This window comes from Macaca fascicularis, chromosome 10 (assembly GCF_037993035.2).
Source record: "Macaca fascicularis isolate 582-1 chromosome 10, T2T-MFA8v1.1".
Classification (NCBI taxonomy): Eukaryota; Metazoa; Chordata; class Mammalia; order Primates; family Cercopithecidae; genus Macaca; species Macaca fascicularis.
Genome location: NC_088384.1, coordinates 22,598,306 through 22,625,761, shown reverse-complemented (window position 1 = coordinate 22,625,761; position 27,456 = coordinate 22,598,306). Strand labels below are relative to the sequence as shown.

Below are 27,456 nucleotides of genomic sequence, written 5' to 3'. Positions count from 1 at the left end.
ACCTTCAGAAAAGACTAGTACCATAGACGATATATGTTAAGGGCCTAGAATCATCCATGATGTACATTTTGCCACACTTGCTCACCCTCCCTCACTCTCCCTCTTTCTAGACAGATACATACATAAACATATTTGGGGGGTAGGGCGCAAACCACTTGAGAATTACAGACATTTGATGCCCCTTTGCTGAAAATATTCCACTGCTGCAGAGACTGTTGGATGGAAACGGAATTTTTGCAGAATAGAATAGTTAGTTTCTTACACAGACTCTGGATTCTAATCCTGGCCTGGGTGGATTCTAGTTTTGTGACCTTGGGCAAGTGATTTTGTTTTCTTGTGACATGGGCCCAACACTGACCAGTATTCCAGGTGATAATGAGGGTTCCATGAGAAGATCCAGGGTAGACCCTTTGTCATTCTGTCAGGCACAGTGTTAGGTATGAGCTGGAATATTGTGCTAGACAGGTCAGAAAATTGAAAGACAAAGTAAAATGAGCAAATGTGGAAGATGCTTAGGCTTAGGAACTCTGAAGGTGGTTCTATCCCAATAACTCCATCTGTCTAGATAGGTTGCTTTTCTTATAAACCATGTACCCCCATGATAAGGTTCAGGGTCCAGTAAAGGAGGGGAGAGCAGAGCTTTGCCCCTTTGCTGCCCCATCTGTCAATCATGAGTCCCAGGCATCTTCCTTTCTACTCTTGCCCATTTGGGATACCCGGGGGTAGGCAGCACCTCAGAGATGCAGAATATCTTGGGGTATACCTGGTCCTCTCTCCATACCCCTAGGCCTCGCATCCTCACTAGCACAAGGTCTTGGCCTTCCCTGGGTGGAGGCATGAGTGTGCTTGCCCTCCTCCAACTACAGGAAAGACGCCTGCCTCTGTGCGTGCCCACTCCCTTAACACTGAGGACTGTGGTGGGGGCTGACTGCTGGCAGTTTCCTTCTCCCTACAACATATGGGTGGGCCCTGCTTCTAGGAAATTGAGCCCTAATTGGAGGTGGGGAGGAGAGCAGAAGGTGGGGAGGGGAGTGGGGAAGGGCACTGGCATGCAGTGCAGTGCTCCTTGGTCTGTGCTGGGCTCTGCAGGAGGACACACTTGCGAGGCTGAAGGCAGACCCGTGTCCCCTCTCTCCCTGCCCAGGAGCTGCGGGTCATCCCCTGTACTCACCGGTTTCACAGGAAGTGCGTGGACCCCTGGCTGCTGCAGCACCACACCTGCCCCCACTGTCGGCACAACATCATAGGTAACTGTCACCTGCCTCAGCCATTGCTAAAGAGTCAAGTTAGAGGACGCTGTCCCTACCAAGTGCCTAGCTAGAGTGTGACACACACCACACGCTTGGGAGCGAGCAGAGCCACTGTGGCACTGCCCTCTGGACTTGGAGGCCTGGCAGCCCTGGGTTTTGGAGGTTGTCTGCACAACCCTTAGGAGAGCCTGGCATTAAGAATCACCCTGAGTTCAAGTTTGGGCTTCACATTAAGCAGCTTCCTGACCTCAGGCAAGACATCTGGCCTCTCCCAGGCCTGAGACCCCTAATGTCTTTAGTGGCAATAACAGTAATGGTGGTTGCCCACACCCTGTACCATGGGGTGGTCCTAGGACCATGAGGGACGATGAGTGTGCAGTGGCCAGCTCGTGCTGTTGCTCCTGCATCACTGTGTCATTAAACAGGGATGGAGGGACACTGGCGTCTTTGAGTCCGATTCTTTTCTGCAGACTCCTGTGGTGCCCAGTCAGGCAGAGCAGTGGGGAGTTGGGAGCGGGGCCTTTACAGGAGATGGGCCATTTCACACAGATAGGCAGGTCAACCTCTGCCGCCACAGCTGAGTTTGGGGGCAGGGTTGTGAGAATGGGCACCTCGGCAGGTGACCAAGCCTGCTGCTTCAGCCTCTGCCCGTTTTAAAAATCCCTCTAGCCCCTGACACCAGTATGCTCAGCCCTGCCTACTCTGTTTCCTCTGCTTGTCCCCAGAACAAAAGGGAAACCCAAGTGCGGTGTGTGTGGAGACCAGCAACCTTTCACGTGGTCGGCAGCAGAGGGTGACCCTGCCGGTGCATTACCCCGGCCGCGTGCACAGGACCAACGCCATCCCAGCCTACCCTACGAGGACAAGCATGGACTCCCACGGCAACCCCGTCACCTTGCTGACCGTGGACCAGAACGGGGAGCAGAGCCTTTATTCCCCGCAGACCCCCGCCTACATCCGCAGCTACCCACCCCTCCACCTGGACCACAGCCTGGCCGCTCACCGCTGCGGCCTGGAGCACCGGGCCTACTCTCCAGCCCACCCCTTCCGCAGACCCAAGTTGAGCGGCCGCAGCTTCTCCAAGGCAGCTTGCTTCTCCCAGTATGAGACCATGTACCAGCACTACTACTTCCAGGGCCTCAGCTACCCGGAGCAGGAGGGGCAGTCCCCGCCTAGCCTCACGCCCCGGGGCCCGGCCCGTGCCTTTCCTCCCAGCGCCTTTCCTCCCAGCGGCAGTGGCAGCCTGCTCTTCCCCACAGTGGTGCACGTGGCCCCGCCCTCCCACTCCCACCTGGAGAGCGGCAGCACGTCCAGCTTCAGCTGCTATCACGGCCACCGCTCGGTGTGCAGTGGCTACCTGGCCGACTGCCCGGGCAGCGACAGCAGCAGCAGCAGCAGCTCCGGCCAGTGCCATTGTTCCTCCAGTGACTCTGTGGTAGACTGCACTGAGGTCAGCAACCAGGGCGTGTACGGGAGCTGCTCCACCTTCCGCAGCTCCCTCAGCAGCGACTATGACCCCTTCATCTACCGCAGCCGGAGCCCCTGTCGTGCCAGTGAGGCGGGGGGCTCGGGCAGCTCGGGCCGGGGGCCTGCCGTGTGCTTCGAGGGCTCCCCGCCCCCCGAGGAGCTCCCGGTGGTGCACAGTCATGGTGCTGGGCGGGGCGAGCCTTGGCCGGGCCCTGCCTCTCCCTCGGGGGATCAGGTGTCCACCTGCAGCCTGGAGATGAACTACAGCAGCAACTCCTCCCTGGAGCACAGGGGGCCCAATAGCTCTACCTCAGAAGTGGGGCTCGAGGCTTCTCCTGGGGCCGCCCCGGACCTCAGGAGGACCTGGAAGGGGGGCCACGAGGGGCCGTTGTGTGCCTGCTGCTGCGAGCCCCAACCCTCCCCACCCGGACCTAGTGCCGTAGCAGCTGGCAGCAGCACCTTGTTCCTGGGGCCCCACCTTTACGAGGGCTCCGGCCCGGCGGGTGGGGAGCCCCAGTCAGGAAGCTCCCAGGGCCTGTACGGCCTTCACCCTGACCATTTGCCCAGGACAGATGGGGTGAAATACGAGGGCCTGCCCTGCTGCTTCTATGAAGAGAAGCAGGTGGCCCGTGGCGGCGGAGGGGGCAGCGGCTGCTACACTGAGGACTACTCGGTGAGTGTGCAGTACACGCTCACCGAGGAGCCCCCGCCCGGCTGCTACCCCGGGGCCCGGGACCTGAGCCAGCGCATCCCCATCATTCCGGAGGATGTGGACTGTGACCTGGGCCTGCCCTCGGACTGCCAAGGGACCCACAGCCTCGGCTCCTGGGGTGGGACGCGGGGCCCGGACACCCCACGGCCCCATAGGGGCCTGGGAGCAACCCGGGAAGAGGAGCGGGCTCTGTGCTGCCAGGCTAGGGCCCTGCTGCGGCCTGGCTGCCCTCCGGAGGAGGCGGGTGCTGCCAGGGCCAGCTTCCCTAATGCCCTCCAGGACACTCAGGAGTCCAGCGCCACGGCCACTGAGGCTGCAGGTGAGAGCAGGAAATGGCAGTAGATCAGAGCAGGAGTTTCCATCAGGGTGGTCTCCTCATCTTCTGTCTTAAGCGTTTTCTGAGTGACTTCTTTTTTGCCCTTAGTTTTAAACACCGTCTGAGACTGAAGACTTCCAAGGGTTACTCCTCAGCCTAGCCCTCCTCCCTTGGAGTTCAGACCCTTTGAGCCCTCTGCTTCCACAATCTCGGGATCTTTCCTCCAAGATGCCTGCAGCCTGTCATGTCCACAGCAGTGCTCTTATTTCCCCCTCTGCCCTGCTTCCCATCCACATGCTCACACCAAAAACCTAGCACCAGCTGAGGGTAGTGGCTCATGCCTGTAATCCCAACACTTCAGGAGGCCGAGGCCGAGGATCACTTGAGGCCGGGGGTTGGAGACCAGCCTGGCCAACATGGCAAAACCATGGAGTCTGTTCATGACTCGCAGAGCTGGGATATTATGTAGGAGGCACTTCGTAAACATTCTCATTACTCAGTACAAAAATTAGCCGGGGGTGGTGGCAGGTGCCTGCAATCCCAGCTGCTCGGGAGGCTGAGGCAGAAGAATCGCTTGAACCTGGTTGGCAGAGGTTACAGTGAGCTACTGCACTCCAGCCTGGGCGACAGAGCAAGACACTGTCTCAAAAAAAAAAAAAAAAGGCCGGGCGCGGTGGCTCACGCCTGTAATCCCAGCACTTTGGGAGGCCGAGGCGGGCGGATCACAAGGTCAGGAGATCGAGACCACGGTGAAACCCCATCTCTACTAAAAATACAAAAAATTAGCCAGACGTGGTAGCGGGCGCCCGTAGTCCCAGCTACTCGGGAGGCTGAGGCAGGAGAGTGGTGTGAACCTGGGAGGCGAAGCTTGCAGTGAGCCGAGATTGCGCCACTGCACTCCAGCCTGGGGGACACAGCGAGACTCCATCTCAAAAAAAAAAAAAAAAGGCCGGACCCAGTGGCTCACGCCTGTAATCCCTGCACTTTGGGAGGCCAAGGCGGGTCAATCACTTGAATTCAGGAGTTCGAGACCAGCTTGGCCAATATGGTGAAACCCCATCTCTAAAATACAAAAAAAATTAGCTAGGCATAGCGGGCACCTGTAATTCCAGCTACTCGGGAGGCTGAGGCAGGAGAATCGCCTGAACCTGGGAGGTGGAGGTTGCAGTGAGCCGCAATCACACCACTGCACTCCAGCCTAGGTGACAGAGCAAGACTCCATCTCAAAAACAAAAAAAAGCCTAGGACCCATCCCTATGCCCACCCTGCCCCTTGCACTCCAGCCTCCTGGGCTTCTCAACTTGTCTGTGAAGGACCCCAGTTGTTTGTTTTTGCCTCAGTCCATGAAAATGAATTCCCAGAAAATGAAACTTAGCAAAAGACATGTAAGATACCAGTCCAGATATTTTATTATTAGATTCAACAGACATCAGATTGCTACAAGATTTCCAAATATGCTGCCTCAGTAATAAACTGTGGAGTCTAGCACCTCTGAGTAGCACTGCAACAAGATCTACCTGCAAAGTACATCCCAAATATATCTACTTCTCTGCACCCTCATTGCTATCCCCTCAGTCCAGCCCCATTTTCCTCTCCAGGACGGAGGCAATAACCTCTGACTGGTCTGCTGTCACTGGTCTTGCTTTCTATTCCGCCTGGAGCCAGAGTGGCCTTTTTTGAAACATAAGTTGACGTCTTTGTGCTGGAAAATCCTTCCATGACTTGCCATTACCTTTAAAATCTTAAAAATGTTGGCCAGGTGTGTCGACTCACGCCTGTAATCCCAGCACTTTGGGAGGCTGAGGCAGGCAGATCACCAGGTCAAGAGATCGAGACCATCCTGGCCAACATGGCGAAACCGCATCTCTAATAAAAATACGAAAATTAGCTGGGCATGGTGTTTCAGCCTGTAGTTTCAGCTACTCAGGAGACTGAGGCAGGAGAAATGCTTGAACCCGGGACACAGAGGTTGCAGTGAGCCGAGATCGCCCCATTGTGTTCCTACCTGGCAACAGAGCGAGACTCCATCTCAAAAAAAAAAAAAAAAGTTAACTTCTGGCCCAGTGCTTTGGAAGGCCAAAGCAGGATCACTTGAGGCCAGGAGTTGGAGATCAGCCTGGGGAACAGAGAATGAACCTATCTCTTTTTTTTTTAATTATCTTGGCAGGGTGACACATGCCATTAGTCCCAGATACTCAGGAGGCTGAGCCCAAGAGATTGGCTACTCACTTGAGCCCAAGGATTGAGGCTGTAGTCATGATCTCACCACTGCACTTAAACCTAGGCAACACAGCAAGACTCTGTCTCAAAAATTAATAATAATAAATGTTAGCATCTCAGTTCTGTGTGATCCAGCCCCTGCCAACCCATCTGATGAGCTGGTTCACTCTCCTTGCTTGCTGCTTTCACCCTCTGTGGCCCCGTCCCGTTCTCCCCATATGCCAAGCTTACTCCAGCTCCCAGACCTCTCCACTACTTCTGTCCTCCAAATCTTAGATTAAGCGACACTCCAGCCCCCTCTGAGATCACCTGCACACCCTCTGTTCACTTCCTGTTATCCTATTGCTAAATTACTTTCTCTTAAGGTCCGTAAGCTCTGTGAGGGGGTCCTCTCTCCTGCTTTTCCCAGGGCCTGACGCACACTGGACACGCAGTTACCATCTCTAATATATTGAGTTTTCATGCTACCTAAGGGCTAGAAAGCTCTTAGTACATCCAAATGAGAGAGGCTGGGTCTCCAGCGGGCACCTGTGCTCTCAGCACAGATGGAGCCCCTCTGGGAACAGGAGCCTGCTTCAGCCCTTTAGCATACACAGGCCTGCCACACGCTGGGGACAGGGCCACCTGAGTCCCTTGCCTGGTCCCATGTGTGGTGCCAGCTCCCTCCCCTGATGATTGTTCTCTCTCTTTCCCAGGACCGAGATCTCGCTCAGCAGACAGCAGCAGCACCGGAGCCTGAGCTCAGGAGGAACTCTTAACCTGGAAATGGGGAACTGTATGGAGACTCCAAACTGACTTCCTTCAAAAAACAAAAACAAAAAAATTTTTTAGCTTTGACAAACACACAAAAGTGGTAATAAAGAGAGCCCTCCTTGTCAACCCAAAATGTGAGCCCCCTGTGGCAAAACCACCCCCTACCCCATTAACAAATCAACAGACAAAATTCTCCGAGTCCTTTGCCTCTTTTGATAACATGTTGTTCTGTTTTGTAAAGTGTGTGTGCTTGGGGTTCTGAGGTGTGGGATTCAGTTCTCTGCTTTTCTTTTTTTTTTAAGATATTGTATGTAAATGTAAAAAGTTATTTAAATATATATTTTAAAGAACCCTAACTGCCAACTTTTGCTGAAAAAGAAAAAATCACTGCTGCATTAAATGAACCACATCATGTGTAGATACTGTTGTCTCCCTGGAGGGAGCTCAGGCCTTTGAAAAGCTCAGGGCTTCACCTGCCTTAGAAAATGAACCAGAAACTTGAAGTAAAGCTAGTTGATATGGGTACAGGCTCTGAGTGCAAAGCTGCCTCTTTCTTTCTCGTGGCAAATGCCAGTGTATACTATTTCAGGTCTCAGATGCCATGCCCCTCCAGCCCACGCCTTTAGGCAGGTGATGGCAGCAGCTAGGAATAGGGTGTGTACATGATCTGCAGCCCTGCGGAGCCAGGTCAAGCCGCTGCTACGAAAGCTCCAGGGTGATGGGGACAATTCTGCCCAGTGCCCTCAATCTGTCCCCTCAGGTCATGGTCCCAAGTGAAACAACAGAGTTCACAGCCCTGGTCTTGGCTGAGGTCCAGGTCATAGTAAGGGCATGTTCTTGGGACCCTCAGCCTGAACTCTGACCCTCGGGGCAGGGAAGAGGAGGCTGTCCCCTTTGGTTGTCCTGACTTTGGAGTCCTTTGCAAAAATGTTTTGGGCTCCCTGCCACTGGCTGCAGAAATGGCTCGACGGGGTGTGTGGGGACAGACACCCAGAAGGAATGTACTTTTGTGGCCTTGGTGTCCAACGGGGCTGGGGGAGAGTGCTCTCCACTGACCCAGCGGCACACCGATGTGCAGTGCGCATGCGTCTGTGTGGGGGCAGCCACACCCCTCGGCTGCTGCTTCCTTGGGCTGCCTTTCTAGGGGCATGTGCCTGGACCTACGAGGTCTGCACTGAGCTCCATTTGAATGATACCTTCCCCATCCCGTTTCCCCATGGAAGCACCGCTTCAGGGTTATTCAGTCCTCTGCCTCATGGCTGAAACTGCTCATCTCGTCTGCAGATGTCTACTATCCTGTCTACCTAATGCACTATTATGTATTGATTCTCCATGAGACAGAGAGAGAGACTATCAGATAGTTTACACCCAAAGGGTAGGTTTTTGTATATTTTTCCAGCCTTTTTTATTAAGGGGAAGGGGAGAGTATAAAAGCCCAAACCGTTGTGGTTTTAAGGTGTTTCATTTTTAAAAGGGAGAGAGAATCTATTTAAATCTATTTCAGATCAGGGATTGTCATCCTTTTTGTCCAATGTATTCCTTGTTCTTTAAAAAAAATTTTTTTAGAGGGAACTAATCATATTAGTCCTTGTGTTCACTAACTCTTCTGGTCACTTGTATTTATTCATTCATTCATCAGATATTTGTTGCCATCTGAAAGAACTGGCCTATTGGGTCTGAAAGCTCGCTTGAGAATAGGAAACTTGAGACCTGGCCCCCTGTGGGTAGGAGAACAAGGACCACCTGGATTGCCAGGTGATGGTGCTGGTCTTTCTCCAGTCTTGAACGAGAATCTCTATCAGAATGTTTTTCTTAACCTCAGTGTATGATGAGGAAATTTACTTATCTCTAGCTAGGATTTGACATCTATTCCAACATCAAATGATCAAAACATTTGCCATTGAGGCTTCACTGGTGAGATCCGTCCTCCATCCTCGGGTGCAGTCCCTTGAGGGCTTCTCCTCGCACTGTGCCCCGCACACCTGTTACCGAGGGTGTGAGAAGCGCCTAAGCTGGTGACATGTGATCTGGGACGCCTTCATTTCTCGGGCCAGGAGTAGCAGCTGCTAAGGACAACAGCTTGCATTACATGGTTTTAAGGAAGCGGGATCTGACTTTTAATATGAACTGCAAAAAGCAGCTTCTCATTGAGATTTTGTTGTTGTTTGTGGGGGGGTTTTTGTTTTGTTTTGTTTTTAATGCCTTTGAGTGCATATTTTCTTCCTCGTCTGAAACCGAACTCCCAAAGTGGCTTTCTTTAGCCCTGGCTGGAAAACCACCCCTCAATAGCCTTAAGCAATAAATAGATGAGTACGGAATGTGGCTTCCACTGGGCTTATTAAAATAAGTGTGTCTAGTTTTCACTTGAACCAGTGATAACTGCAGATGGCAAAAGAAACCCATTTAATTTTTGTAGCTTACAGGTGGTAGAAACAAAAATGCAATTTTAAAACCTTAAATACCAAATACCAACCATTGTCTTTGTTTGTTTGTTTGTTTGTTTGTTTTTTGAGATGGAGTTTCGCTCTTGTTGCCCAGGGTGGAGTACAGTGGCACAATCTCAGCTTACCGCAACTTCCGCCTCCCGAGTCCAAGTGATTCTTCTGCCTCAGCCTCCCAAGTAGCTGGGATTACAGGCATGCACCACCATGCCCGACTAATTTTGTATTTTTAGTAGAGACGAGGTTTCTCCATGTTGGTCAGGCTAGTCTTGAATTCCCGACCTCAGGTGATCCACCCGCCTCGGCCTCCCAAAGTGCTGGAATTACAGATGTGAGCCACCGCGCTGGTAACACCAACGATTGTCTTTTAAATTTGTGTTCGCCTCTCAGACAGGGAGATCACCAGAATAAAATAACCAATGGTCTTATTTTTTTCACACATAAATCAAAAGAAATGCCCTTTTTGAAGTTTTAAGATTCCACCAATGACAGATACCCTTTTAGGTGGATTCTTGAGTGGTTTGTAGTGGTTTTATAGCCATGGAAACTGGGAGTATCTCATTTTCTACTGAGAACCCCTGCCCCCAATCCCTCTAAGTTGGGGTGTGACAGTTGGGCATGGTTAAGTGACCCAGCCCTGGGTGTAGGACAGCCATGTACGGTGAAGAGTTCTAGAACCAGCTAAACGTGGAAGTTTGGGTATTTACCAACAAGGTACCTCTTTACGGATGCAGCCCCAGTAAGCTGGTTTTAACCTCAGCTCCTTCCCCATCTCCTCCTAAACCCAAGCCCTTTTATAAAATAAAGCCCCATCTGTCCCACTGCTTACATATTTATGTGCTGCTAGTCTCTACTCGAAGTTTGTGCAGGACTAATGCTTTTAAAATGAGGTCTAAAAAATTACTAATCGAGAATATTATTCTTTAAACAGAACTGCCTTTTTCTACTCTTTATGTAAACTCTTTCTATTGTGTTGGTCTAACAAGGCACTATTTTAAAATTTTTTAATTTCTCCCATAGCACTTAAAAGAGATTTTGTAAAGACTTTGCTGTAAAGATTTTGTAATAAAATGGTCTAAGGGCTCTTTTTCCAACATTACCATTTTTTAAAAATGTTTTAAAAGCTAGAAAACAACTTATGTATATTCTGTATATGTATAGCAGCACATTTCATTTATGGAAATATGTTCTCAGAATATTTATTTACTAATATATTTATCTTAAGCCATGTCTTATGTTGAGAGTGTGACATTGTTGGAATAATCATTGAAAATGACTAACACAAGACCCTGTAAATACATGATAATTGCACACAGATTTTACATATTTGCAGACCAAAAATGATTTAAAACAAGTTGTAGTCTTCTATGGTTTTGTAACAAATTGTACAAATGACTGTAAAAAAAATACAATTTTATCAAGTATGTGTTATATGTCGTCATTGCTCTGTTCAGTAAAAGTCTACAGATTCAACAAGGGGAAGTTCGCATGGGGCAGTACTTTTAACTTCTACTTGCCCATGGAAGCGTTCATACAACTTTCTCTCCTGTTAATATAGAATCCAGGTTATTGAGGGTTTAGGCAGTGTCACAGGAGAGCATCTGTTATAGGGTGTGTGGGTTTATATCCTTGTGAGAATGGTAGGCTTTCTGCTCAGCCCTATGTAGAAGGAGCTAGGGAGAGTGATAGTGATCGAGCCTAGTGGTCCACTTTTTAAAAATCGGGAACCATATGGCCAGCCGTGGGAGCTCATACCTATAATCCCAGCTATTCAGGAGGTTGAGGCAGGAGGATCTCTTGAGGTAGGAGTTGGAGACCAGCCTCAGCAACATAGTGAGACCCCATCTCTCTACTAAAAGAAAAAAAAAGCTATACATGTTGGGGTCCACATGTAGTCTTAGCTACTCAGGAGGCTGAGGCAGGAGGATTGCTTGAGCCCAGGAAGTCGAGACTGCAGTGAGCTATGATCATGCCACTGCACTCCAGCCTGGGCAACAGAGCTGTCTCAAAAGAAAGAAAAGAAAGGGAAAGAAGGAAGGAAATAAGGAACCATAGCCTGAATGTAAAACATCTGCTTTATCTGTCAGGCCTTTTCCTACCTGGAAGACTAACAGACCCTCAAGGCCTTGGAGGAAAAAATACTCCCAGCATCTACCCCTCAAAATGACCTAATCATGAGTGGAAAGGACCGTTTGGTCTTGAGCGAATCTGGTTCCTCTTTGTTTCCCTGAGAGGGTGTCACTAATTTGTAAAGCACTCAGATGACAGGGAAGGTGCAAAGTTGTGTTTATTTTTCAGATCTCTAGCAGAGAATACCCTAATCCCATGAGTTCCTGTTCCTATTTTTTGCTCTTTAACTTGGGCCATTTATTGAGTACAGGCTCCTCGTGGACACCTGGCCGCTTCCTGCCAGGGAACCGGTCCTTCTGAGCACCTTCAGAGATGGCACCCTGACTGCACAGAGCCTCCCAGAGCTTTTGTTTAATGGCCTTGCCCAACTCCAGGCTGTACCTCTTGGGGGTCCCTGAAGGATTCCACAGCATTGGCTCTACCACAGCGTGGTACAGAGCCTGGTAACCCTCTGTGGGGAGACCGTGGATGGTTAGCGTGTCCTCCGACAACTGCTGTCTCTTTTGGGTTTCAGGAAGCAACACTGGGCCCTTCCAGGCTGCTGTCCCACTGTCTTGGGGTAGTGCTTGGGTGGCAGCCACATGTTCAGCATATCTGTCCTCAAGATCTTGGCGGACTGTTAGTTTTTTCTCCTTTGAACTTTCTTTACTCTAGCCAGGAAGAAAGCAGAGAAGTCAAAGCTAAAACTTGAGAGGGGAGCTCAGAATAATTATCTGGGATTTGTGTCCCAGAGTCTTGGTTACAGCAACAACCAACATTTGTCTAGCATGTTCTAGTTTACTGAATTCCTTTATGTACATACCACTGCGTGTGTTCTCCATAACCCTGTGAGGTCAGCAGGAGACAGCTTTAAAGGCAAAGAAATTGGAATTGGTTTGCCCAAGGCCACACAGCTAGAAGGTTAATAACCACAGCTGTCATCTATTGAATACCACTCAAGATGCTAATTATTTACCCTCTGCCAGGCTCTGTTCAAAAGCCTTTTGCATGTATTGACTTATTTAATCTTCATGAAGCCCTGTGAGGGAAGGGCCATTATCCTCCATTTAATATGATAATATCAAGGCACAAAGAAATTAAGCCCCAGGTCGTCCTCAGTTATAGTCAGAGTTGGGATTTGAATCTTGATGGCCTAGCTCCAGGGTACACCGAGCTCTGCTGGCCACCATGGGGTAACAGACCTGGACTCCAATCAGGCCTTCGTAGGTGAAGTTCTCCATGTGGACGCTCACAATCCAAATCTATAGCCGACCACTGGTGTGTGTGTGTGTGTGTGTGTGTGTGTGTGTGTGCGCGCGCACACAAGCACGCACTACCCATATCCTAGCCTTCCTTCTCACCCTTATTTTTCCTTCATGTCAAGTCTTGGTTGTGAAAGCCACCTCATCCTTCTCTAGAACTAAGCATAGTATAAATGATATAGTATAAATAATAAATAGCATGACCCCACAATCAGGGGCATTCTTCCACTCTAACATGCTACACCTCCTCCCCACATTCTGTCTTCAACTTTAGGATTTCCTTCACTTGGTATTGATCTTTGTTTTTTTTTGTTTTTTGTTTTTTGTTTTTTGTTTTTGAGACAGAGTCTTGCTCTGTTGCCCAATCAGGAATGCAGTAGTGCAATGATGGCTCACTGCAGCCTCAACCTCCTGGGCTCAAGTAATCCTCCCTCCTTAACCTCCCAAGTAGCTGGGATCACAGGCATGTGCCATCATGCCTGGCAATTTTTTTTTTTTTTTTTAGTAGAGGTGAGGGCTCCCTATGTTGCCCAGGCTGGTCTTGAACTCTCTGAGCTCAAGCGATCCTCCCTACTTGGCCTCCCAAAGTGCTGAGATTACAGGCGGTAGGTGCACGCCATATAATCTCAACCATTAGTGTTCTCTGGCTTTATCTTTTCCCTCCCCTCGCCCGTCACATTTTCCCCACCACTGGCCCTCATCTACCTCTCTAATGCCTCCTGCAGGCCTCCTGTGCCCTGCTGGCCGCTTGCTCTTGGAACTGATGGAGTTTCTTTTCCTGGCCTGCTGGGTGGCTTTCATCACTGAATCGTCCTTGTGTTTTAATCTCTTCGAGAGTTTTGCTTCTCCACACTTGCGTGGTGCTGGGCAGCACTTATTCTTCAGTTGCCGCCTGAGTACAAGCTTAACCAGGGAGAAGGAATTGGCAATTAATGGGTTCCTTACAACTTCCCAAGAGGAAGTGGTAGCTGGTGCTGTGGCATTAATGTTCTGCTTTGCACACGTTCTGGCCATCCAGATGTTGGTGAGAGCTGGTGAGTCCACATAGCAGTCCTGAAGCCTGGTATTTAATAAGATGGACTGTCGGAGTCCATAGATAGGGATGCTGGGGTCTTGTCTCACATTGATGGGGTGCTAGAATTATAAGAGGGAGAAATGAATTTTAAAAGGACCGTTCTTCAGCAGAGAATAAAAGATCTACTTTGAAGGCAAAATGTTAACATCTTTTTATAGGTCATTGCTTCCACCCAGTTCTTAGAATTTTACTATATGTCCTCTCCTGCTCACTAAAGCCTTTTATACCAAGTAGGGAGGAGATAGTAACTCCACAAGGTTACAGTAATATTCAGGCTCTCAAAGAACATAGCATGCTGGGGCAGGAAGTCAGGGGTCAGGGAGGGTTCACGAGGAATTGAAGGCAATTCCTGCCTGCTGGAAAATATGGAAGGCAGGGTCACTCAAGACTTCATATGAGCTGTAGACACTCAACTATGCTGCAACACAGACATGACAGCCAGTAAGTTCTGCCAAACCCTGAATACGCTTTACACTTTCTTTTTTATGGTGGGGGGGGGTGCGGGTACGGAGTTTAGCTCTTGTTGCCTAGGCTGGAGTGCAATGGCGCGATGTCGGCTCACCGCAACCTCCGCCTCCCGGGTTCAAGTGATTCTCCTGCCTCAGCCTCCCAAGTAGCTGGGATTACAGGTATGCGCCACCACGCCCAGCTAATTTTGTATTTTTAGTAGAGACGGGGTTTCTCCATGTTGGTCAGGCTAGTCTCGAACTCACGACCTCAGATGATCCGCCTGCCTCAGCCTCCCAAAGTGCTGGGATTACAAGCGTGATCCACCACGCCCGGCTGAATACACTTTCTAACCAACGGCCAGGTGCCAAGAAGAGCTCATTCACAGGGAAATCAATATCCTCTGGGGACCATAAAAGCAATATGAAAACATTAATGCTGCCGGCCTCCATTTCCTGGGGCCAACTAAGAGCAACAGAACAATTTGGATAGATCAGAATCACATATTTAAAGAGACCTGGCTTTCTTAGAAATGTCATCTATAGAAATAAAATCACCTTACCATATTTCAGTTGCCTTAAATTTTATTTTCGCTAGCTTAGTAGGGGGAAGAAATATGTATTTTCTCTTTCCCTTTTCTCGCTCTCTGTTTTTTTGTTTGTTTGTTTTGTTTTGTTTTAATATTTCTAGTCACCTGTCTTTCTCTGCCTCAGTCACGTATGGGCAAATTGCTGTTTGTTTAGATTTGGGCTTAATGCCGGCAGCTTTGAGCCATTATCTCTAGTATTTGTGATGTCACTTTGGTTTGTGATGTGGGTGTGGGTGGGTGTTACATCATCAGACTTTATAGTTAAATTATGTGGGAAGAAGTTCTATATGGTTTTGTTGCTAGCCTCAGAAACTTCTGAAGTCCTCATTTCCCCCAAAATGGCTTGGATGAATTTTGAAGATCTTCATGTTCTTATGAAGTATGTTTTGCAGGAAATGTAGTCAAATGTGCAGACCAGATTTGGGGATACAGGTAGTGAGATGCATCCCTACATGTGCAAAAGTGCCCTCCTTCATGTACATAAAGGAGGCACTGTTAAGTTCTCAGAATAGCTGCCAAGGTTAGGGACCAGAAATGAAAGAACACGTTCCTGCAGCCCTGGGCACCTTTCCCTGCGTGTCTCTCCCAGGAAGACTACATGGTTTCTGGAATGTGGTTTTATTTTACATCCCATGGCAAATGCAGTAATTAGAGCTGTTAGCAGTGTCAAGGGCTTGAAACGAGAACAAAGCCGCCTCTTCCTGAGAACTCTTGGGCAATGCCTCACTCCTTATCAGGTGCTCGTCCTGTCGGTGGGTTTGATTTTTTTATTTGTAAAATGCCTCGGGAGCCTCCCTCCTGAGGGGGAGGAGAGTGAAATGATGGAAAAACAGAGTATGAATCTGGCAGGGGCTCCTGGAATCGCATGTGTTGCCTGTTGGAGTTTTTAAGTGTTGTCCCTGGAGTGAATCAAAGCCTGCAGGCAGACTGCACCACAGGCTGTGGTGGAACCACCTCCAGGCCTACGGCAGCTGGACCCACAGACACTTGGGAGGACAATGGTTTCCTTTCAGTAGCGAGCCCTGGCCTCACCTCCTAAGAGCTGGGTCAGTTTTAGAGCAGGGCTTTGGAAAGGGTTTGTCTTTGGGAAGAGTTTGCGAATGTCTGGAGACTGGGCAGGCAAGCAACTTTTCAAAGCTGGTCAATCTTGGAAAAATGGCACGGGGCTCCTGGGCTACCTGGAAATTACCATCTGTCTTTACTCTGCAAAGCAGGGACAGGAGGAAATGTCAAGCAAAAAAAAAAAAGGCATAATAGGAATAGGTCATCTGTTTCTCTTTTCTCCTTCCCCATCTTGAGTTTGGCTTTCCTGCACCTCATCTTTCCAGACACTCATCTGTTAGATTTACTTTGCTAGGTCTTTTACTCAATGACTCTGCTAGGTCTTTTACTCACTCTGTCCACAGGCTGGAGTGCAGTGGCGTGATCTCAGCTCACTGCAACCTCCGCGTCCTGGGGTTCAAGCAATTCTCATCCTCAGCCACCCAAGAAGCTGGGATTACAGGCGCGCACCACCAAGCCCAGCGAATTTCTGTATTTTTAGTAGAGATGAGTTTTCATCATGTTGGCCCGGCTGTTCTCAAACTCCTGGTCTCAAGTGATCCACCCACCTTGGCCTCCCAAAGTGCTGGGATTACAGGCGTGAGCCTGTGCCCAGCCTCAATCTCCTTCTTCCAGCACAGAGCCGTTCACATGGGCAGTACTTGATACATACTCTTCAAGTTCAGTCAAATTCTGCCTTCTTTGCCTTCATTGTAACTCACTTCAATTGACTATGCCACAACAGGTAACCCTCTCAGCCTTCCTTAAAACTAACCCAGGGTACCTTGGTCTAACCTATTTCTCCTATGTCAATAAAACTAGTATTTATTGAATCCTTCCTGAAGGCCAGGCACTGTTCTAGCCACTTTATTAGCATCATGTCATGAAATGCTACCAACAGTCCTATGAGTTTGAGTACTATTCCCTGTTTTACAGATAAAGAAACCGAGGCACAAATTGCTCAATTATCATGCCCCAAGTAACCAACAAAGGCTGAACCCAACCCAACCAAAGTCTACAATGCCCTGTATAATGCTCTTGGGTTTTTTGTTTTTGTTTTTTTTTTTTTTAGTTTCACTCTTGTTGCCCAGGCGGCTGGAGTACAGTGGCACGATCTTGGCTCACTGCAACCTCCACTTCCCGGGTTCAAGGGATTCTCCTGCCTCAGCCTCCCAAGTAGCTGGGATTACAGGCACGCACTACCATGCCTGTCTAATTTTTGTATTTTTAGTAGAGATGGGGTTTCACCATGTTGGCCAGGCTAGTCTCAAACTCCTGACCTCGGGTGATCCACCCACCTTGGCCTCCCAAAGTGCTGGGATTACAGGAATGAATCACCACACCCAGCCCTACTGTCCTTGTTCTTAAACGCTCACAGTTATCACCGTGATGCCTGGCCTCGCTGTTAGTCAGCCTATCCATCTACCATACCCAGACCCAGTTCTAGTCCTGTCCCTGTCATGAGACTTTCTCTAGGCTCATGAGAGAGTCTGCCTGTGTTGGCATCCCAGATCCATCTTTCATTAGGCAAGTGAATTCATACCCGTGAACCGTAATTTCCTCAGCTATGAAATGGGCCTAGTCATAGTGCCTACCTAAGGATTATTGTGAGGGTGAAGTGGGACAATGCATCTGAAGTACTTGGCATGGCTCCTGGTGTATAGTAAGCACTCAATAAATATTTGCTTTTTTGTATTTTTGTTTTTGTTTTGAGACAGGGTCTTAGTCTGTCACCTAGGCTGGAGTGTAGTGGTGTGATCATGGTTAATGGGAGCGTCGACCTCCTGGGCTCAAGCAGTCCTCCCACTTTGGCCTCCCAAGTAGCTGGGATCACAGGCTTGTGCCACCATGCCCAGCTAATTTTTTTTTTTTTTTGGTAGAGATGAGGTCTCCCTATGTTGCTCAGCTTAGTCTGGAACTCCTGGGCTCAAGTGATCCTCCCAAAGCGCTGGGACTACAGCTGTGAACCAACACACCCATCCCATGTGAACGTTATTATTTATTTATTTATTTATTTATTTATTTATTTATTTATTTTGAGACAGAGTCTCAATCTGTCACCCAGGCTGGAGTGCAGTGGCACATTTCTCAGCTCACTGCAACCTCTGCCTCCCAGGTTCAAGCAATTCTCCTGCCTCAGCCTCCCAAGTAGCTGGGATTACAGGTGCCCGCCACCACGCCCGGCTAATTTTTATATTTTTAGCATAGACAAGGTTTCACCATGTTGGCCAGGCTGGTGTCGAACTCCTGACCTTGTGATCTACCCGCCTTCACCTCCCAAAGTGCTGGGATTTCAGGCGTCAGCCACCGGGGCGCCTGACCATGTGAATGTTATTAATATTATGGTTCATTTACTCATCTGACCGTTTTTTGAGCTCCTGTTGCCCATGGTCTAAGTGATGTAATGCAACATTTGATATGATCTTCATCTCAGGTCACTCATGTGCATCAATCTGGTTTATGGCCGGGTGTGGTGGTTCCCACCTATAATCCCAGCACTTTGGGAGGCTCAGGCAGAAGGATCACTTGAATCCAGGAGTTCAAGATGAGCTTGGGCAACAAAGCAAGACCCCATCTCTACAAAAAAGAAAAAGAACAAAGAAAAATAATCTAGTGTATGAGGTCCAGCAATGAGCCTCTTGGAAGTAGGGAATGTTTCTGATCTGACTTGGGTATCCGACTTTCATGATTCATCTTTATTATGTATTTGTCGCATTGATTGACCTCACAGAAGTGTTGAATGTAGAGGAGCTACATCCCCTGGTTATGGGAGTGGTTCAGAATATTCTATGCTTTGTTACATGGAAAGGGAAGCAGGTAGCTGAAGATAAGATAAGGAAGTGGTTAGTCTTTAGCAGAGATTGTCCCATCAAAGGTTGTTTAGAATTATAAAGTCAGGATAGAATGACTATTTGGTCTAGGGTACTGAAACCATGGCAAGAATTTCCATCATGGGTGCCAGCACTTGATCCGGGGAACTCGGGGTTAAAGCGGTAGGGCTTCCAAGTTGCTGAAAGACCTCTTCCTTAGTTTGATTCTTCCATGAAGGTTTTTTATTCTGCTGAGCTCAGTCTCACTAACCTTTATTTTCCACCCATCATTTGGAGCTGTGCTTCCTGACATATCTAAACCACCGCTTCTATTTGCAAACACATCTGTCCTTCTTTGATGTTTAGCCAAACTTTCCTGACAGTATTTTTAGCTCCTATAATCTTCCTTCTTCCTTTTTTTTTTTTTTTTGGTCTTTCCTTTACTACTACCTTTCTTCTTTTTAGCTTCTCTTAGCTCTTATTCTCCTTCTGGTGGATCAGCTAATAAAGAAGAAATTGAGTCAATTTCTATTAATTCTTGTCTTCTGCCTCTATGGCCCCGCCCCACCCACGCAATTCTAGCGGAATTTAGTTGCTTTTAATTTCCTCAGATGTTTTTGTTTTAACACCCAAGCAGTAAACTTTCATACCCATGTGGGAACATATCTGAGGTTCATGATGCAGAAGAGAAACACTTTGGATGGGAAAGAATTGGAAAAGATTCCTGAACTATGATGCAAACTCCGAGGACCAATGATTTGGACCACATGTGCTGAATATGCTCCAATCGTGGGCCAAGTATGTGAAATAATGGTGTCCTGTCTGCTTCCCACCAGTTCTCACCTGACTCCCGCAGAGACTCCTGCTTCTTTCTTTCCTTCCTTCCTTCCTTCCTTCCTTCCTTCCTTCCTTCCTTCCTTCCTTCTTTTCTTCCTTCCTTCCTTTCTCCTTTTCTTTTCTTTTCTTTTTTTTGAGATGGAGTCTCGCTCTGCTGCCCAGGCTGGAGTGCAGTGGCATGATCTTGGCTGACTGCAACCTCTGCCTCCTGGGTTCAAGCAATTCTCCTGCCTCAGCCTTCCAAGTAGCTGGAATTACAGGCACTCACCACCACACCCGGCTAATTTTTGTATTTTTAGTAGAGACGGGGTTTCATCATGTTGGCCAGGCTGGTCTTGAACTCCTGACCTCAGGTGATCCACCCGCCTCAGCCTCCCAAAGTGCTGGGATTACAAGCGTGAGCCACCGCACCCAGCCAGTGCCTCCTCATTGCTAACCCAAACCCTGCTGTGAGCCTTCAGAGGTGCCCACCTGGATGCCCCACAGACACATCTAACTCATTATGTTCAAGACCAGATTCTTTCTCTTCCTTCACCCCCATCAGAACAAGCAAATGACTGCCTCTCTTGAATTTCCCATCACTAGTTGTCTGAGCCAGAATCCTGGGAGACTCAGTAATGACACAGTGCAGACTCAAGCCTGAGACTGAAGGAAAATCGGGAATACAGATCTTATCTTCATTTAAAGTTGAGATAGTCTGTTCATAATGGATTTTTTTGCATTCATTTAGATGTTAAAAATTATTTTAAAATATTGCATTAAATACTATTTATTAAATATATTATTCGATATATAAAATATCTATTAAATAATATTTATCTTGATTACCGGATTTTTTATCATGTTTTCTAAAAGTCCTCTTAAACTCTGTGCCTGAGGCACATACTTCACTTGCCTCATTCCAATCCCAGCTCTGTCCACTCAGCATTTGGTGACAGAACCCTATTATTTTATTTTTTATTAATTATTATTATTAATTTTCTTTTCTTTTCTTTTCTTTTCTTTTTTTTGAGACGGACTCTTACATTGTCGCCCAGGCAAGAGTTCAGTGACACAACCTCGGCTCCCTACAACTTCCACCACCAGGGTTCAAGCGATTCTCCTGTGTCAGCCTCCCAAGTAGCTGGGATTACAGGCATGAGCCACCACTCCCGGCTAATTTTTGTATTTTTAGCAGAAATGTGGCTTTGCCATATTGGCCAGGCTGGACTCAAACTCCTGACCTCAGGTGATCTGCCAGCGTCAGACTCCCAAAGCAATGAGATTACAAGCATGAGCCACCGCACCCAGCCTGTTACTATTAATTTTAGAGACAGGCTGGATTGCAGTGGCTCTATCCTAGTTCACTGTAACCTCAAACTACTGAATTCAAGAGATCCTCCCACCTCAGCTTCCCAAGGTGCTGGGATTACAAGCGTGAGCCACCACACCTGGCTTAATGACAGAACAAGGAAGCATTAGGTACAGTAGTAAGCACCTGTAGCCCCAGCTACTAAGTCTGAGGCAAGAGGATTGTTGGAGCCCAGGAATTCGAGGCTGTAGTGTGCCATGATTGTGAATTATCACTGCACTCCAACCCGGGCGACATATCAAACCCTGTCTTTTTTTTTTTTTTTTTTTTTTTTTTTTTGAGACAGAGTCTCACTCTTGCCTGGGTTGGAGGACAGTTGCACTATACATGCTCACTACAACTTCTGCCTCTCAGGTTCAAGCGATTCTCCTGCCTCAGCATCCCAAGTACCTGAGACTACAGGTGCCTGCCACTATGCCCAGCTAGTTTTTGTATTTTTGTAGAGATAGGGTTTTACTATGTTGATCAGGCTGGGATTACAGGCGCATGCTCCCACACCTGGCTTTTTGTATATATATAAAATATATATATATATATATATATATATATATATATTTTTTTTTTTTTTGGTACAGATGGGGTTTCACCATGTTGGCCAAGCTGGTCTGGAACCCCTAACCTCAAGTGATCCACCTGCCTCGGCCTCCCAAAGTGCTGTGATTACAGGTATGAGCCACCACACCTGGTTCCAAGACCCTGTCTTTAAAACAAAAAAGACAAGGAGGTGGCTCAGCCTGGCTTTTTGGCTTTTTTTTTTTTTTTTTTTTTTTGAGACAGAGTCTCGGTCTGTCGCCTAGGCTGGAGTGCAGTAACGTGATCTCAGCTCACTGCAACCTCTGCCTCCTGGGTTCAAGCGATTCTCTGGCCTCAGCCTCCCAAGTACCTGAGACTACAGGTGCCTGCCAGTACGCCCAGCTAGTTTTTGTATTTTTGTAGAGATGGGGTTTCACTATGTTGATCAGGCTGGTCTTGAACTCCTGACCTTGTGATCCACCTGCCTCGGCCTTCCAAAGTGCTGGGATACAGGTGTGAGCCACCGCACCTGGCCCAGCCTGGTACTTAAGAGGGTAAGACTAGGGTTCCACTGCCTGGGTTCAAAGCCCAGCTCCACCACGATGTCACCTTTGGGCAAGTCATTTAATCTCTCTTTGTACTGGGGTGGGTGTGGGCTGGTAAGAATGCCTCCCTCACAAGGTTACTGGGAGGATTTTGTGAAATGCAACCATGGACGCCCTGCACAGCCTTAGTTGAGTCCGCAGTAAACGTTTGCTATTGCTGTCACTATAATCCGGCCCCCTCCTCCAGGGCTTTCTCCATAAAAAGACTGTCCTTTGAGTGGAAATCATCCCAACTGGAGTTTCAAAGACACTTGAATGACCAAAACTCCAACATCGTAGGTCTCCTGGCTTCTTGACCAATCCTGCTGCCCTCGGAGGAAGAAAGGGGCCTGACTTGCACAGTGCAAACAAACGGACACCAACATCTTTCTGGAGGCCCAAGAGCTGCATTCAGCGTCCTCACTCTTTCCATGAAATAAAGCTGCTAAACACCCCAGGCATGTAAAGCACTGAAATGAGTATCCCGGGTTGCTCTCTGCCAGAAGCCAGGACCACATAGTGGAGCAAAAGACCTTGAGCTGTTAAGCGCCATGACCTAGACACGCCGGGCTGTATTTTTAGCCTCTTGTGCACTGTTTCCATCACCTGTGCTGGGCTTTCAGCTGGAAAAGAGAAGGTGGGGGTGGAGAAGGCTAGAGGGATGTTTCTTACCGCAGCCAGTGCCAGGAGGAGCTTGCCAGGATTTCCGAGTCCTGTTGTACAACAGGGCTATTTTCATGGGCGTGCAACAGGTATATTAACATAGGCCCCCTTGCTACTTGCTTGGAAGGGCCTCATACATGCTTTATCTTTTTATCTTCTGCTGTCACTGCCTTGAAATTCTTTTTTTTTTTTTTTGAGATGGAGTCTTGCTGTGTGGCACGATTTTGGCTCACTGCAACCTCCACCTCCCAGTTTCAAGCAATTCTCCTGTCTCAGCCTCCTGAGTAGCTGGGATTACAGGCGCCTACCACTGCTCCCGGATACAATTTTTTGTATTTTTAGTAGAGATGGGGTTTCACCATGTTGGCCAGGCTGGTCTCAAACTTCTGATCTCAGGTGATCCACCTGCCTTGGCCTCCCGAAATGCTGGGATTATAGGTGTGACCCACGGCGCCTGGCCTGTCTTGAAATTCTTAATAAGTTTGGACAAAGGACATACGTTTTCCTTTTTTTTTTTTTTTTTGAGACGGAGTCTCGCTCTGCCGCCCAGACTGGAGTGCAGTGGCGGGATCTCAGCTCACTGCAAGCTCCGCCTCCCGGGTTCACGCCATTCTCCTGCCTCAGCCTCCCGAGCAGTTGGGACTACAGGCGCCTGCCACCGCGCCCGGCTAGTTTTTTGTATTTTTTAGTAGAGACGGGGTTTCACCGTGTTAGCCAGGATGGTCTCGATCTCCTGGCCTCATGATCCGCCCGTCTCGGCCTCCCAAAGTGCTGGGATTACAGGCTTGAGCCACCGCGCCCGGCCAGGACATACGTTTTCATTTCTCACTGTGCCATGCCAATTATATGGCTGGTCCTAAGGAGTGCACATGACAGAGAGAGCCAACTGGAGGAGGGGCTGCTGCCAGCCCAGGAGGGGTGCCTTCCCACAGCAGGCAGGGCAGACCAAAGCTACTATCACAGGGCATGGCTGCCCAGACTTGGCCAAATAAACCTTGTTTCCAGCCTCCTGGGTGCCCTTCCTATTTTCTTCTCTGAAACCTGAATGAGATGTCGAAAGAACCTTGGAAACTGTAGAGAACTGTGTCCTGCTTTGCTAAAGTCTTTCTCTGGCATCCTGTTTAAAGTAGCCCAAAGGTTAGCTGGGTGTGATGGCGTGCCTCTGTAGTCCCAGCTACCCAGGAGGCTGAGGCGGGAGGATCATTGGAGCCCAAGAATTGGAGGCTGCAGTGATCCATGATCTCATCACTGTACTCCAGTGTGGGCGACAGAGGGAGGCCTTGTCTTCAGAAAAAGAAAAAGAAAAAAAAATCCACAGAGCCTTCAGTTAACATAATTTTCTTGTCTTTGTATTACTTTTTGTTCTCAGGAATTTGCGTGTTTTCAGATTGACTAGAATGTAAGTTCCAAGAGGAAGGTTTGGTCTTGGTGGCTGTGTCCTCAGCCCTCAGCAAGTTCCTCGCTGAATATGTGCTGAACAAAGGAAAGTTCGACTTTATCGTTTGCTTTGGGCTGAGGCCTTCACCTGCATCTTCTCATTTCATTCTCTTCAAAAGCACTGCTGTCTGGGAGGGCACAGAAGTCCCAGAGTAAGGGTTCTCAGGTCCGGTGGAGAAGGTGGGAAGGGCCCAAAATTGTGGAAAAGGGGAAAGCTGGACAAAAATGGGGATCACCGGTGGTAGGAGGTGGGGGGCTCCCCAGGACCGAGGCTGGCTGGGTGAGGGGATGGTGGGTGCCCCTAAGCTCCAATAAGAAGATCAGAGGGTCCTTGAACTCGGGAGTGACACATGAAAACAATAACTGGACAAGATTCTTCTTGCTACAGCGCTGAGTAGTGTGGGTGGAGAGGGACAGAGATTGAGAGGCCTCGTGGGAGGTAGCTGCGCCCTTCGGGCCCGGACCTGAGAGCAGCCGTGGGTGGAGAAAGGAGTATGGGGGAACGCGGGCTCTGGGAGTGGGCAAGGGGGCGGCGCCCGGGGGTTGAGGGGGCCCAGGGGCGAGTGTACCTAAGGCGGGCCTGTCCCGCCCAGCCGCGCTCTGGGTGCGGCGAGTCTGCACACTGGGGCAGATGTTCCCGCCGCCGCGCCGGGCGCAGGTCTGCACTTGCAAGCCCGGGACCAGAGACTTGAAAGCTGCCGGCACGCCGCCCAGACCTGCTCCGCCGGGCGTCACCGCTGCGCTTTAGGCGGGAGCTGTAGGAAAATCCCCTCTGCCTTGGGGGAGGGCGGGGGAGGAGGACGGCCCACGACCGACCCCGGGTGAGGCAGGGAAAGACCTTGCCGGGGTCGGCGGGGAGGAGGGCAAAGGGCCTACCACACGCGGGCCGAAAGTTTAAGCAAGCCTCGCGCTCTCTGATGCCTAACATCCCAGGCTGTAGGATAAGCAGCTCTATCCCATCCATTTCTGGTCGTTGCACTGGGCGTTTTACTTGCTTCTATCTCATCGACTCCTCTGAAGGCCTTTTATTATTCCTATTCTGCAAACGGCTGAGCCTCGGACACATCAGGAAACTTGCCCTAGTTGAAACTGGCTATGTGATAAGATACGGAACCAGGGGGTCAGTATGTGGCTGCAAACTTGGGGTGGAGAAAGGAATTCAACATTTGCTGAGCTCCTACTGTGCGTGCGTAAAAGCTTCCATGCTTTCGTTTTGTTTTGTTTTTTGAGACAGGGTCTTGCTCTGTCACCCAGGCTGGAGTGCAGTGGTGTGAACAAGGCTTGCTGCAACCCCGACCTTCCGGGCTCAAGCGATCCTCCTGCCTCAGTCTCCTGAGTAGCTGGGACCACTGATTTATTTATTTTTTCCTGTAGAGATGGGGTCTCACTGCTTTGCCCAGGTTGGTCTCGAACTCCGGGGCTCAAGCGATTCTTCCGTCTCGGCCTCCTCCCAAAGTGCTGGGATCCCAGGATTTGTTAGCCACAGCGCCCGGCTCTAGGCGTTCTTATTTAGTGCAACCGCTCTGGGGAGTAGTAGCTATTATCACCTCCATTTAACAGATGAGGAAATTGAGGTAAGAGCTATTTTTCCTTTAAACATGTCCAAGATCTTACAGGTGACCAAGTGGGATGTGAACTCTCCAAAGCATTCTTTTTTTCACCATTACGATGAGCTAAGCAAGGGAAAACAGCTTGCAAACTGCTGTTGTAATTATTATCGCTGTAGCTGAGCTCGCGTGTGGGTCACGACCCGAGTGAGGGTGGAGGAGGGGTCACTGGGAGCCCGGCCTATTTCAGCCCGGCCAAACCGCTTGGTGACTTGGAGGCCGGGCCGAGGCCCCGCCCTCACCTGCTGATCCCACCCGTGAATGGGACAAACAGAGGGCCCTGAGGGGCGGGCCCAGGTGAGGCGAGGGATGGGCGGGGCCTGATGCGTGAGTGGCAGGAGAGGCACGCGGCCGGGGCGGGGCGTGCGCGCGCGGTAGGCTCCGCCCTCCGGGCCTCTCCGCGGATCCAGGCGGGCCCCAGGCTGCAGGGGCGGTGGCGGCGCTGAGCTGGGCGGGCCTGGGCGGGGCGGCCGGGCAGTCGGGGCGGGGCTACACTCGGGCCCCGCGTCCTGCTCCCATGGCCGCCCCCGGCTCCCCGCGCTGCCCCCTTTCCCCCGGGCCGCGCCCCGGGGCCCCGCACTGACGGCCCATGGCGCCGCCCGCCGCCCGCCTCGCCCTGCTCTCCGCCGCGGCGCTCACGCTGGCGGCCCGGCCCGCGCCCAGCCCCGGCCTCGGCCCCGGACCCGGTGAGTGTGAGCGACCCCCGCCGCCCGCCCTGAGCGGAGCACACTCGAGGGGCGACAAGAGCCGGCCGGCCTGAGGGCCCCCTCCCTCCCACCTCAGGACCTTTCGGGCCCCTTCCCAGGGCCCCTCGGCGACGCCCCTCAGGCTGGGACGGTCCCTCCCTGGGACCTGGGCTCCCCCCAGGCCCGTCATCGACGCCCCCGGGCCGGGTACTGTCCCCCGGCTGCAGGACCCGGTGCTTCTCAGCGACGCCCCTCAGCCCAGGACGCCCCCTTCGCCTTGAGACCTCCAAGGCCCTCCGCGACGCCCCCCGGGCTGGGACATCTCCTCTGTCTTGGGATCCGGGACCCGCTGCCCGAGTCCCTCAGCGACCCCAACCAGGCTGGGACGCCCCCTCTCCCCGGTACCTCCTGGGATCCCATCCCAAGTCCCCAGCGACTCCCCCCCGGGCCGGGGCGACCCCTGCTCCCCGGTACCTCCTGGGATCTCGTCCCAAAATCCCCAGCGACTCCCCGCGGGCCAGGACGCCCCCTGCTTCCCGTTACCTCCTGGGATCCCGTCCCCAAGTCCCCAGCGACCCCTCCCGGGCCGGGACGACCCCTGCTCCCCAGTACCTCCTGGGATCCCGCCCCAAGTCCTTCATCGACGCACCTTGCACTGGGACGGCTCCCCTGCTACAAGAGGCTACATCCCTCTCTGCAAGACCCTCAGCGACATCCCTCCCCCGGGCCAAGGTCCCCTCCCTGAGCCTCACTACGACGCCCCCGCGTCCCCCAGTCCTCTCCTCCCTCCTACACCGGTGGAACCCGGCGCCTCCCCGCACAGAGCAGAGCGGAGGCGGGAGGAGCCGGCGCTCAGCCCCTTTTCCCGAGTCCTCGGCTGCACCCGCTTGGCGGACATTGTAACTTCTGCCTCGCGAGGAACGGGATGGACTTGTTCGCCCTGCTAGAGGCAGGTTAGGGTCCTGGGACGACCTTGTACCCAGACGGACGGGACGTGCCCTCTCTCTCCGCTGGGCCGCTTTGAACTTCCGTATGACTTAGGTGATGGCGCAGCAGGGGGAGAGGAAAAAGGAAGCGGTGATGGGAAACTTCTCCCCTACTGAGCTTAGGGTGCTCTTCCTAAGGGTGCAACGCCGAGCTCCGTGTTTCGGTCACCCCACACCTTAGACAGGTCACTCACTCCCCAGGCCAAGGCCAAGGCCAAGGCCAGGTCTTCCCGAGGGGGGCTCTGGTCCAGGATGAAGCTTGGACTTTGCTTAACTTCCACACGCAACTTTGTAGCCAAA

The 27,456-nt window shown here is 50.5% G+C and overlaps 3 protein-coding genes across 14 annotated transcripts in view; 2 read left to right on the top strand and 1 right to left on the bottom strand.

Moving 5' to 3' along the window:
• ZNRF3 (zinc and ring finger 3) overlaps positions 1–10,583 on the top strand; it is a 175,816-nt gene extending 165,233 nt beyond the window's left edge. For 2 of the 4 annotated variants that reach the window (XM_045363877.2, XM_074004099.1), the window contains exons 7-9: positions 1,145–1,247; positions 1,976–3,390; positions 6,661–10,583. In XM_045363877.2, coding sequence (XP_045219812.1) covers positions 1,145–1,247; positions 1,976–3,390; positions 6,661–6,723 — 1,581 coding nt within the window. In that variant the 3' untranslated portion in view covers positions 6,724–10,583. Of the gene's footprint in view, positions 1–1,144; positions 1,248–1,975; positions 3,749–6,660 lie in introns of all 4 variants that reach the window. The other 2 variants (XM_045363875.2, XM_045363876.3) reach the window with 1 other exon arrangement.
• Positions 10,584–11,373: 790 nt separating this feature from the next.
• Positions 11,374–26,963, bottom strand: C10H22orf31 (chromosome 10 C22orf31 homolog). Its single transcript, XM_005567694.5, has 3 exons — positions 26,820–26,963; positions 13,236–13,664; positions 11,374–11,939 (listed from the first exon to the last, which is right to left on the bottom strand). The coding sequence occupies exons 2-3, from the start codon at positions 13,542–13,544 to the stop codon at positions 11,499–11,501; spliced, it is 750 nt and encodes a 249-aa protein (XP_005567751.3). The 5' UTR covers positions 13,545–13,664; positions 26,820–26,963; the 3' UTR covers positions 11,374–11,498.
• KREMEN1 (kringle containing transmembrane protein 1) overlaps positions 25,991–27,456 on the top strand; it is an 82,812-nt gene continuing 81,346 nt past the window's right edge. For all 9 annotated transcript variants that reach the window (XM_015457333.4, XM_065522314.2, XM_074004100.1 and 6 more), the window contains exon 1: positions 25,991–26,170. In XM_015457333.4, the coding sequence (XP_015312819.3) occupies positions 26,074–26,170 (97 nt within the window). In that variant the 5' untranslated portion in view covers positions 25,991–26,073. The remainder of the gene's footprint in view (positions 26,171–27,456) is intronic.